Source organism: Staurois parvus, unplaced genomic scaffold (genome assembly GCF_062004578.1).
Source record: "Staurois parvus isolate SC_StPar_1 unplaced genomic scaffold, SC_StPar_1.0 ptg000576l, whole genome shotgun sequence".
Classification (NCBI taxonomy): Eukaryota; Metazoa; Chordata; class Amphibia; order Anura; family Ranidae; genus Staurois; species Staurois parvus.
This window is the reverse complement of record NW_028318372.1, coordinates 3,617,501-3,630,597: the sequence shown is the minus strand read 5'-3', so window position 1 is coordinate 3,630,597 and position 13,097 is coordinate 3,617,501. Positions and strand designations below refer to the sequence as shown.

General features: G+C 41.9%; 1 protein-coding gene across 3 annotated transcripts in view; it reads right to left on the bottom strand.

Annotated features, from left to right (window-relative positions):
* Positions 1 to 6,798: 6,798 nt before the first annotated feature.
* The window catches only part of KRIT1 (KRIT1 ankyrin repeat containing), a 73,028-nt gene continuing 66,729 nt past the window's right edge, over positions 6,799 to 13,097 (bottom strand). For all 3 annotated transcript variants that reach the window (XM_089692134.1, XM_089692133.1, XM_089692135.1), the window contains 4 exons: positions 12,407 to 12,494; positions 10,249 to 10,455; positions 8,595 to 8,720; positions 6,799 to 7,144 (listed from right to left, as the gene is read on the bottom strand). In XM_089692134.1, the coding sequence (XP_089548260.1) occupies positions 7,055 to 7,144; positions 8,595 to 8,720; positions 10,249 to 10,455; positions 12,407 to 12,494 (511 nt within the window). In that variant the 3' untranslated portion in view covers positions 6,799 to 7,054. The remainder of the gene's footprint in view (positions 7,145 to 8,594; positions 8,721 to 10,248; positions 10,456 to 12,406; positions 12,495 to 13,097) is intronic.

Here is a 13,097-nt window from a genome sequence, read left to right as displayed (position 1 = left end):
TGGACAGAGAGGTGGCAGTGGACGTGGTATACTTGGACAGAGGGGTGGCGGTGGACGTGGTATACTTGGACAGAGGGGTGGCAGTGGACGTGGTATACTTGGACAGAGGGGTGGCGGTGGACGTGGTGCACTTGTATTTTGCAAAAGCATTTGACACAATTCCCCACACAAGGCTAATGTGTAAGGTAAAGTCTATGGGCTTGGAAAAATCTGTATGTAAATGGATAGAAAACTGGCTAAAAAATGGTATTCAGAGAGTAGTGGTTTATGATTCATACTCTGAATAGTCTAGGGTTGTCAGTGGTGTACCCCATGGTTCAGTGTTGGGACCCTTACTTTTTAATATATTTATAAACAATATACGGTCTGAGATTATAAATCCCATTTCAGTCTTTGCAGATGACACCAAGCTGTGCCGTGGAATAACGTCCTTACAGGATGTCTCCAACTGACAAGCCGACCTCAATGCACTGTGTAATTGGGCAACTATGCGGCAAATGAGGTTTAATGTTGATAAATGTAAGGTTCTGCACTTAGGGGCTAAGAATATGCATGCATTATACATACTGGGGGGGGGGGGGGGTACAACTGGGGGAATCAATGGTGGAGAAGGATCTGGGAGTTCTGGTAGATCACAAGCTTAATAATGGCATGCAATGCCAAGCTGCGGCTTCTAAAGTGAGCAAAATCCTCTCTTGTATTAAAAGAAGTATAGACTCCAGAGAGAGATATCATTTCCCCCGGTACAAATCATTAGTAAGACCTCATCTGGAATATGAGGTTCAGTTTTGGGCACCAATTCACAAAAAGAACATTGGGGAACTGGAGGAAGTACAGAGAAGGGCAACCAAACTCATAAGAGGCATGGAGGAGCTCAGCTATGAGGAAAGATTAGAGGAACTGAATGTATTCTCACTTGAGAAGAGATTAAGGAGGGATATGATCTCCATGTATAATACATAAGGGGGATATGATCACCATGTATAATACATAAGGGGGGATATGATCTCCATGTATAATACATAAGGGGGATATGATCACCATGTATAATACATAAGGGGGGATATGATCTCCATGTATAATACATAAGGGGGGATATGATCTCCATGTATAATACATAAGGGGGGATATGATCTCCATGTATAATACATAAGGGGGATATGATCACCATGTATAAAACATAAGGGGGGATATGATCTCCATGTATAATACATAAGGGGGGATATGATCTCCATGTATAATACATAAGGGGGATATGATCACCATGTATAATACATAAGGGGGGATATGATCTCCATGTATAATACATAAGGGGGGATATGATCTCCATGTATAATACATAAGGGGGATATGATCTCCATGTATAATACATAAGGGGGATATGATCACCATGTATAATACATAAGGGGGGATATGATCTCCATGTATAATACATAAGGGGGGATATGATCACCATGTATAATACATAAGGGGGGATATGATCTCCATGTATAATACATAAGGGGGATATGATCACCATGTATAATACATAAGGGGGGATATGATCTCCATGTATAATACATAAGGGGGGATATGATCTCCATGTATAATACATAAGGGGGATATGATCACCATGTATAATACATAAGGGGGGATATGATCTCCATGTATAATACATAAGGGGGATATGATCTCCATGTATAATACATAAGGGGGGATATGATCTCCATGTATAATACATAAGGGGGGATATGATCACCATGTATAATACATAAGGGGGGATATGATCTCCATGTATAATACATAAGGGGGGGATATGATCTCCATGTATAAATACATCAGTGGTTCATATAGTGAACTCGGTGTAGAGTTATTCATCCTGAGGTCATCACAGAGAACAAGGGGGCGCTCTTCACGTCTGGAGGAAAAGAAATTTAATCTCCAAACATGGAAAGATTTCTTCGGAGTAGGAGCTGTGAAAATGTGGAATAGACTCCCTCAAGATTTGGTTCTGGCCGATTCAAAGGATTGCTTTAAAAAAGTCCTGGATTCTTTCTTAGATACACAGAATATAACTGGATACTGACATTTATCTGTATAGTTGATCCAGGGAATATCCGATTACCTCTTGGGGGATCAGGAAGGCTTTTTTCCCCCTACAGGAGCAAATTGGATCATGCTTTGCTATTTTTTTTTTTTGCCTTCCTCTGGATCAGCTGTGGGTGTAGGATTATAACTTTTTTTTTTTTATATATGGTTGAACTGGATGGACTTTTGTCTCTTACCAGCCAGACTAACTATGTAACATTGATATTGTATTGTTCCCCCTTTGTGGCTTCAACAGCCACTAAGAGTATTTGTGAGGCTAGGCACTGATGTTGGATGAGAAGACCTAGCACCCATTTGGTGTTCAGTAGAGCTGAGATCAGGGTTCTGCACAGGCCACCAGTTTTCATCCACATCAAACCATGTCTTTATGGAGCTGGTTTTGTACATAGGAGCACAGCCAAGTTGGAACAAAAAAAATAAAAGAACCTTCTCCAAACTTCCACAAGGTTGGAAGCACACAAATATCTATGTATGCTATAGCTACATTTTACTGGAAACACCTCAACTCAGGTGTCCTCTAGCATTTGGTCATATAGTGTACATCTTCCAAATGGTATAGATGTAGAATTTCTATGTTAAGAGTTGCACCACCTACAAAGCATGGAAACACTTGAAATTAAAGCCTAAGTTTAGTCAAACATGAAAAGAAATCAGCACAAGGGACTGTACTTAATATCAATGAGACACGGCCCTTGTGCTGATGGCTGCTGCTTTAGTTGAAATCCAAAGTTCTCTGTCCCCACCCCCTCTTCCCACTGGTAGTCTTCCAGTGCCGAGTTAATAGAACTGAGGGACCTGTGACATGCACTCATTAAAAGTGATTATTATCCATCCTTTTCACCCACCTTCTTCATTCATAGATGTAGTACTATAACTTATATGAATGAAAAGTGCTCCATAAATGGAGACAGACCTTTCTTTCATTCATGGAAACTATAGTACAGCTTCTATGAATAGAGGAGGTGGGCAGAGGGTCAGCGATATTGTTGAATGCCTGTCACAATTCCCTCCACTTCATTAGCCCCCACAGCCCTAAGAAACTACCGCTGTGGAGGTAGGGGGTTCAGAGGACTTCAGATTTCAACTAAAGAAGCAACCATCAGCACAAGTAACACATTGCATGGATAGTGAGTATCCTGTGATTTTGTTTCCAAATGTTTGATTAAAGTAGAACTTTACCAATAACAGTTTAATAACAACTAATGTACTTCAACAAAAGCAGAAACATTCCACATTAATAATTATACTACCAAAATTAGTGTTTCCTGTAAATTCCCTCCAGCTTTGCTCGTTTCTTCTTGCAGAAGGCCGCCATTTTGTTGAAGCCCACAGCAGTCACTTCCTTATTGGAAATTATCCCCCTCTCCTTGGTCTCAAAAACTTTGTTACTTTCTGAAATTAAAATATGTACATTTCCAGCCTTGATTGTATGTCTTGGCTCAATTAAAGCGTAATGCTGACAGAGGTTTTACAGTGCTGAAGTTCACAGGCTGCCCATGAGGGAGTAAGAAGGGGATATCAGGGAGATAAGAAGACACATCCTTGTAAAGTGGGGTACACAGTAGGAGAGGAGAGATTGCTGTATTAACACAAGCAATGTTAGTGCAGTGATCTCCCCCGCTGTGCCTTTTTAATCTGACGGGGGGACTCCTCAAACCCCCTCCGCAGCAGGATACACTGATCAGCACTGGCAGCCATTGGTTTTCCAGCATGCCTGTGCGACAGAAGCTGGTTGCGAGACCGGCCTCTATAGGACAGCTGTGTACACAGGCCAAAAGTTTGACAGTTCCTGCCAAACTGATCGATTTCAGCTTGAGTGTACAAGGTTTTAGCGTAACTTTGTGTCTCTCTGGCAGCAGAGTTTGTCCTGTCACCTCTCCTGCTTTTCTTCTCTCCCTCCCTAATCTGTGCTGATTTTTGGCACAGTTCCAAAAACAGAGTGCAAATGAGCATGTGAAGAACAGGGCAAGACAGCGCATTACTGAATTCTACACAGTATAGGCACTTATTTATAATGTTTTACATAGCTATACCATCAAAAAGAGCCAGCCTGCAGTGATCTATCAGGATTTAATTTTCAGACTAAAAAAAGGTCCACATACTTTTGACCATTTAAAAAGGTGTGATGGTTAGGTGTCTGCAAGTGTTTGGCCATATATTGTATAGAATTTAAAAGGTCAGTCCATCAAAAGCTGGTAAGTTAAAACGCAAAAAAAACCAAAAATAAACACACACGAAAAAAAAACACAAATAGGCCGCTGGTCTGAATGGGTGTTCGGGGCAAACCAAGTACCTTTCTGCATATAACAGCGTTACAATATAGCGCAGTATGGCGTTCCGTAATGCAGACAAGAGAGAGTACCCAACATCATGACTAGACTGGGATGATGAGTTTTTACAAATTTTGCTGAGAATATAATTGAAAGCACAGCATTCTCCCCATTTCCGTCAATTTATGTGAAGTAAATATTTGTCTATGCTGCAGTTTACCCAACACAAGTGCTAATCAGTTATCATTGGAAAATTCAGTTTACCAATTCCCCAAAGAAGAAGCAGTTTGGGTATTACAGAGACACTGATCCTGATGGTGGTTAGTGATCATGGAAAGGAAAGATTTAAAAAAAAAAAATGCTGATTCATGATGATCTTTACTGTTGCTGATTCATGATGATCTGTACTGGGAGGAGACCGGGATACATGATCACTGGGATACATGGTTACTAATAAAAGGGTTCTCTGTAAGGTGTAATGTTTCCTCTGGGTAACATAAACATCAGAACTGCTTATGTCAGTCTAGAGAATGCAAATCACCATGGGGTTTATTGTAAGAGAAGCAGCATGAATACATCAGTCTAGAGCAGCGGTCTCCAAACCATAACCTTTTCACTGCCAGAGCCATTTTTGCATTTTTTTGGCACACGTGTAAACGAAAAAAATAATTTTAGGCCTGAAGATTGCATAAACCCCCAACACATTATATATTTTCTGAAAGTAGAAACCCTAGAGAATAAAGTAGTGATAGTTGCAATATTTTATGTTACAGTCAAGGAACTGCAAAATTTCAGTAAACAAATACATTAAAGTTAATTTTAGGGCACACAAACGCAATAAATTACCCATTTTTTTTTGGTAAGATATAAAAGATGAGCTTGTACCCAGTAAATAAATACCCAACATGTCAAACCTTAAATTTGTATGCGCCTGCGAAATGGCGACAAACGTTAATACTATATATTTTCCATAGGAGACGCTTTAAAAACCCCCTATAGGTAATCAGTTTGGTGTTACAGAGGAGGTCTGGTACTAGAAATATTCTCTCACTCCGATGTGTGTGGCGATAAGCAACATGTGAATCACAATTGACATTTTTGTGCGTAGGGCCCTCAACTCATGTGTTTGCATTCATACATGCGTATATGTGGGGATGCGGGCCTCAAATATTTTTTGGGTAGGGATTTTATGTGCCTTCACATAGGGGGAAAAAAATCCATTTTGTGATGATTTTTTTGGTGACAGGTTTCCTGGGGGCACCACTGCTTGCTCGCTTCCAAGCCGCTGCTTTATGCCTCCATAAAACACATTCAGCTGTGGCTTGGCCCCACCACCCTGCTCTCTCCTCACTGGCTACTGATGAGCTCTCACTGTTGTCTCAGCCAATGAGGAGGGAGAGTCCCCATACAGCTGAGGCGATCATGAACATCACTGGATCGCAGGGGGCTCAGGTAAGAATCGGGGGGGGGGGGGGGGCTCTGCACACAGGTGTTTTTTTACCTTCATGCATAGAATGCATGAAGGTAAAAACCTTGAGCCTTTAGAACCACTTTAAAATCAAAGGGCTAGTTTACTGTCCTTCAGGCTTTAGGGGGGGCGGACTTTGGTCAGTGGGATTAGAAAATGCCCCGCCATCAGGGCCCCATCATTGGTTTTAATGGGATGAATAATGCCCCATTAGTGATACCAATGAGAAGAATAGTGTCTCATTGATTGTGTCAGTAAAGGGAAATGGTGCATGATCATTGGTGTAATTTGATGGAATAGTGCCCCAAGGGCCAGATAAAGGCAAGCAAAGGGCCACTTCCACCCAACCCCCCGCCCAGCAGTTTGTAGACCACTGGTCTAGAACAGTTCATGGCTCTGATGCAATTAACTATCACCAAAAAGGTATATGGATAGATGGCAAAGGAGGCGGTAAGAGGTTGAGGTGTTTGGAGCTGGATGTATGTTAGCTATTGGGGGGAGGGGGGTAAGGCATGCAAGGAGAGATGGATGGCAGTAAAGGGGGAGAGATGGATGTCAATGGGTCATGAGGCAGTTGGGAATGGACAGATGTCAGCAGAATGGCTGGGGAAGGATGTCATTTGGGATGAATGTCAGCAGAGGTGGATGTGAGGCATCTCAGAAAGGGTCCAAGGGCAATATGGGATAGATGCTAGCAGAGGGGGATGAGGTGGCGGAGGAGAGGGATGGATGTCAGTGGAGGAGAGTCAAGACAGATAGGTGTCAGAAGAGGAGTAGTGAGGCAGCTGGGAAGGGACAGATGTTGACAGAGGGGGAGAACAAAAAACGCTTATGAAATGTGAAAAACTACCAAAATCACTCAAAATGTTACATGGCAAAAGAGAACACTTCAAAGTGATAAAATCACTAAAACCCATTGTTTGGACAATAAAAAAAACAAACACACCAAAAAAAAAACAAAAACACAACTGATAAACGCCAACGATATTTTTTATATATAGGCTATATTTAATAAATACAAGCATTCTACAGCATTTCAAGGATCAGGCCTAGGAAAGTTTGGGAACATATAAAAATATATATATTTAAAAAAAAGCAGCTGGATGGGCAGTGATTGCCATTCTGTCCATTTTGAAGGCATTGGTGAGGAGAGTCCATTTGCTCTGGAGACACTGTGTAAGCAGGCAGTACACAGGAGAACGGTGAGAGTGGACAGCAGCCACTTTTACTACCCGTAGCCGTATCGTTCTGTCATGCTCTTATCTCCGGGTATAAACTGCCCGCTCAGCTTCATCAACAATTTCACAACAAGGCCGGCCTGTTAGCAAGACAAGAAAACAAAATGTAGGCATTAGGTTTAAAACGCAATACTAGTGTTTCTTTAAAAAAAAAAAAAAAAAAAAAAGTAAATAAATCAGTACACATTGCAGGATTTTTTTTTTTTTTTTAATGCACTTTGCTGTTGATCTCTCCCCCCCCCTCCCCGCAATGTCCTTTTGCAAACTGACTGAATGGTGAATGGAAAGGTCAGCTTTTCTTAAAACCACTTCAGCAATCTCTGCGTTGTAAACTACAGATTACAAAAATCCATAGCAACATTTTGATTGATCCTGTCAGGTGCAACAGAGTCCCAATGGAAGCCATAGTATAATAGTTGAAGTAGCTATAATAATAATAACAATAATATTAATAACAACCAGAATGGTATTTTACATTATTAGATATTTGTTAGTGCTCCTGCAAAATTACTCTGTGACTAGGATACAAACTTATTTAAACTCTGGCTTTTTTTTTTTCAGTAGCTACATACCTCAGCTGTCTTATCAGTTTTTAGCTGAGGAGACACTGGAGATTTTGTTTTATGTTGGACAAAAATGGTTCATTTCAGAGTGCTGCAGAGATACCCAGAAGCTGTGAAGGCAGTAAAATCTACTCACAGATGGGGAAGAGGGAAAGCAAGGAGAAGATGTGACTACTGGCACCCCACCACCTTACCAAAAACCAAAGACTCCCCCTGTGCATCTGATGTCAGCACTTCCAGCCTGGAAACTTTACAGGGGATCAGGGCTATCTTCAATTGCAAACTTGTGAATTGTTAATGAGGATACAGTACTGGATCTGTATCATCTTCACATGCCCACAGGTCTTCTATGTTTAATTTGCCTCAATAACCTTCCAATGGCGGCCCCCTTCCCATCCTCAGGCCCCATAGTAGCTTCATGTGCTGCTATGGATAAAGTTAGGCCACTGGTTGTAAAGAGCGAAGCTGCAATCCTTGAGAAGTGGAGGAACCTTAAGCTGGCTAGACGTTGGTAGGTTTTTGTACAAAGGTTTGCACAAAAAATCAGTCAGCACATTCAAAAATATGTTTTTTTTTTTTTTGCTATAGTATTGACTACATCCTCATGATTTAATCCAAATCTAACTGATCATCCACACTTTTCATTTTTGTCACATTCGTTTTCAATTGAAATCAATAGTAATGCATCAAAATACATTTCGGTGCAAAGTACATCTTTTAAATGGGGGTGAAAATCATGTGTAACAGTGTTTTTCAGGCATTTCCATTAATGTCTATGGTGCCAAATATTTGTGATTCTTCACCAAATTTGCCCACATACCATTCAAGCTCTATGCTATAGGTGTGAATGGGCATATTCAGAATAATTTGATTGTTCATCTTGAACACTGTCCACTTCAGGAATCAAATGACAAAATGCTTAAGGCTGAATGGCACAACATTTACTATATTAACACCAGGCACGTACCTGTTTCGTGTGTACAATGAAACTCATTTTGTTCTCCATATTATGGATGCTGTGGATTTGGAAGCAGGTGTCCCCGTCACCCAACTGCCACTTAAAGCCACCAAACTTTAGACTGATCAACAAAGCCTGAAATCACAACAAAGGATCTGTGAGAGCAGTGAGATGAGGAAGGACCATACATGTATGGGGCGGCCATACTGTCTCTAACCATCACCTGATGGCTGAAGCCATCCTATAATGTTGTAAGACATTGCACTCCACATTATACTAAATATCACTCAACAGAAGCTCTAAATTCTAAAACGTTCCAGCGTGAATGTAACTTCTCTCCGTATCAAGGCATACTTATGTTACCCAACTATGTTCCTCCACAAAGCACCCACAGGAAAATGCACTACCCAATGGCTACTGGCCACATGTATAATTAAAGGCCACAGCATGCTCAAAGTACATTCTTATAAATATTTATCATCACCATTAGGTAGAATTGATTGAATTCCATTAGGGATGAAAAAATAGAAAGAGTTATTCATGGTAGAAACTGATTAAAAGACAATCTTGTAATTAAAGTAAAGCAGCCGCAGGTATAAAGCCAAGATTCCTAGGCGGTATACATGAAGCGGTCTTGCCGAATTTACCTGTTGTGGGAAAATGTCAGGCCATTCTGACAGACAAAACTCTGAAGAGTGTCCATAAGCCCAGTAAGTGTGCCCAATATAGTGAAGGGTTAATCACTAAAACGTGGGGAGCAGAATGAGCGACATTCAGCATTAGAACTTGGACATGACAGGAAGGTTTGGGAGGCTGTTGCCTATGCAGTTACCTGTATCTCTAGGCTTCTTCACTTTACATCTCTAGTTTAATTTTTATGATAGGTTTTGTTAAAGTTGCACAGAAGGCATCACCTGCCAGCCACACGAAACATGTTGGGTAGAGGCTATGGTACTGCAACGTTGTTAAAGGTACAGAGTTTGTGAATCCTTAAATCTGGATAGTTCTGCTTTTTGGAATTGTAAACATGGAACACTTGTCGAGGCCTCCCTACCAGTCCCTGTTCTGAAGGGTTTTGTGAAGAAGCAGCTATGTGGACTTTGGGAGTCCAGGAGAGCCAACATTTTGCTATTCTGTTGACGGGCGCCAGCAATCGGGACGTAGCTAAAAGAAGCAAAGCAGGAAGAGCTATTTGAGTGCTCTAACTTAAAATGATACCTGTGGTCTATAACCTTTACGCAAAGAACTGCTTGGGAATGGAATATGAAGAGCTGCTTGTAGAAAGCTTGGCACAATAAGTAGATACATCTTTAGTAACTAGTGTGTCTAATCATATCTTGAATGGCCCAACCTACACAAATGTGGCTTTGGTGGCCCCTATTGAGCGAAAATTGCTAACTGGCATCTTCTGTCTCCTTGAGATTCCAAGCACAAGCTGCAGTACTTTGTCACTATGTCCATGTTGGAGCTGCAGAGACAATGTCCCTCCCTTATGGCCTGATCATGGCAATGTGATCTGCAGTATGCATAATCTTTGGTCACTGTAATGTCCACAGTAGAACAGAATATTCTGTTGTGGATATCTGACCACTGACTATATCAATATTAACCTCCTCCATCTACTCAGTCATAACTTCTACTATAATTTTCGCCACCCTGGTACCTTGGTCTCCAGGTTGAGGAGGTGCAGCCCATTGACATTAACGCTGACAAAGACCCGGATGACCTTGTTGCTGCTGGAAGTTGCCTTGGTGAATATCTGACCAGTGAAGAAGGCCGCTCCGTAGGTGGATATGTCCCAGCAGTTCTGGAGGAACATGCGCTGTAGGTGGTGCATTTCTTTGCTCACCCCCTCACTTGTACTCAGATTCTGCAAAGGAAATAAGACACTACAATTAAGACACAACCATTCAGAAACACTAGCCATACATAACCAATTGTTTGGACATACCTGGCTATCCCACCTACACTGTATGGGGAAAATCTGTGTGAACATCCCTCCAAACTATTGAGTTCAGGTGTTTCCAGTGAAGGATACTGTTAACACTACACCATACAAAGATTTCAGACAATGTGCTTTCAACCTTGTGATGACAATTTATGATAAAAGCTATTTCTTCTGCTTCAGCTGCTCCAGTATGATTGTGCACAAATCCAGCTCCATTAAGTGGTTGGAAAGACTGGATATTTTTTATCCTAATGCATTCCCTGCTTTATATTATAAAATGTCCCTCTATTTGTATAGCCACCTCACCCTTCTTATACTTATCGGAGTCCTTTCTTGATTCAGTACTGTGCCCATCTGAGCGGCTTTCTCCTCTTAGAGCCAGTTCACATATATGCCAATTGGATGTGTTTTGAACCCTATCCAATTCACGACATGTGAAATAACATTGCTTTCTATTCTGCTTGTTCACGTATATCTGGTGCAGTTGGTTTACAGAGTCAGTGCATATATTAAGAAAAAAAAAGTCCTGTCAGTTTTCTGAGTAGTGTGGTCCAGGTCTGGTGTGAATTCAGGCTCTGACTTCTATGGGAACAGCTTCTGAATCGCACATGTCATCAGTTTTTTAACACAATTTCAGCACGGTCTTCTCTCTTAAGCCCTGGTTCACACGCGTTTTCAGTGCAAATTCCGCACCGCATCAGACTGGCACCCCGTTAATGCAAACCGCTGCAGGTGTGTATGTTAAGCTAACAACACCCCGAAAGCAGTCCGCAAAACGCGGTGCGATGTGCAGAATCGGATTGTATAGGTGTGAATGCCCATGTGATCCGATTCTAGTGCGGACCAAAAAAAAGGTCCTGCACGTTTTTGGTGCGGTTGCATACATACAAAATGTATGGCTCCAATTGCACCGCACATAAATCGCATGTGATTGTACATGAATGCAGTGCGGTTCCTGTGCGAATCACATGGGATTTACCACACTGATGTGAACCCAGGGTCAAATTCTGTCCTAAACCGCATCTGAACCAGCCATGAACTGCAGAACAACTGCTTTGTAATTTGCTGTGAAAACTGACCTTCAAAACCGCATCGCACATGTGTGTATTCCAGCCTTATTCTGCTCACAGAGGCAGCAGTGGGAGCCACTGGCTCCAGTTGCTGTCAATCAAATTCTGTGAGCAGAGAGCGGGACCGAACCATGTCGTCTATGACAGCGGTTTCCTATGTGGATGCACCAAGAGGAGGAGGAGCCCTGAATGCCAGTGGGGACCCAAGAGGAGGTTTGGGGCCACTCTGTGCAAAAGCACGGCACAGAGCAGGTAAGTATAACAGGTTTGTTTAAAAAGAAAAATGTGGAGCTTTATAATCACTTTAGGATATGGTTTGATGAGTTTGTGCAGACCACTCAAGTTCATCCACACCATAGCTCTGATCTGGCTATATGGACACAAATTCCCCCCCACACCTTTATAGCCTTGAAAAGAGGGGGAAGGGAAGGGCATCTCGATTTTGAATGTCAATCAATATAGGTAGGTGTAATGGTCACATGACTAACATATGGCATATAATTACACCATGTGGTTAGGACTTATTACTTTAGCACTTATATGCTTTAATAATTAATTTCCACGGAACGCAAAGCAGAATCCGATTTCATGTTTACTGGCTGTTGTGCGTTGGTGCGTTCTGCACTTCTCTATTGATGAAGTCAAATAAATTCTTTAGCTGGAACTCTTAATCCTTTCGGCTCATAATAATAACCAGTTAGATCATTACTGCTGAATGGTGACTGGAGCTGGGATACGAATTGGTGGAGACATAGAATACAGGGAAAGACAACCCCAATGACAAACCCCAGGACCCAGCTCACCTTGTACTCGTGGAGAATGCGACTTGTCCAGTGTGGAGCTTTACTCTTCAGCTTTGTGCTCGGTACAATAGACTTCAGAGTCTCTTCGCTGGACAATAAGAAGCAAAAGTGAACACTGAATTAGAGGCCCTACTGAACCCCTGGCAGATACACATAATAATGCAACTCTGTATTCATTAACACATTAACCCCTTGGCGCCGGCCCTTTAAGAGTTTCAGAAATCAAGAGGTAAGGTGGGGTTTAGGGTCATGTGACCACTGTGACACGCTGTCACATGATCAGGAAAGGTCTCCAAACGAAAGAGGAGATCGGGACCTTTCCGTGAGTACTGGACACGTGTGCTGGGAGCGCGCAGGGCGTATGCTCTCAGCACGTGTTTTTTTTTTTTAATAGAACGCAAATGTGCGGCTGCTCGGCATCTAGGCCCAGACGCTGGGAGGCCGCATATTTGCGTTCGGCCAGCGCCAAGAGGTTAAATGTATTTTGTAAATGAAAGCAATGTATATACCCGAATTTAACTTGGTATCATACAGTAGAGCTCAAACTGGAAGAGGGAGAAGCACAAGGAGCCAATTAGGTACTAAGGCACTCACAACCTAACTAGTAGTATACTGATATAAGGAGAAAACAGACTGACAAAGAGGAGCTCATAAGTCTGCTGCTTCTACTTTGTGTCCAGTCACAGGCTGG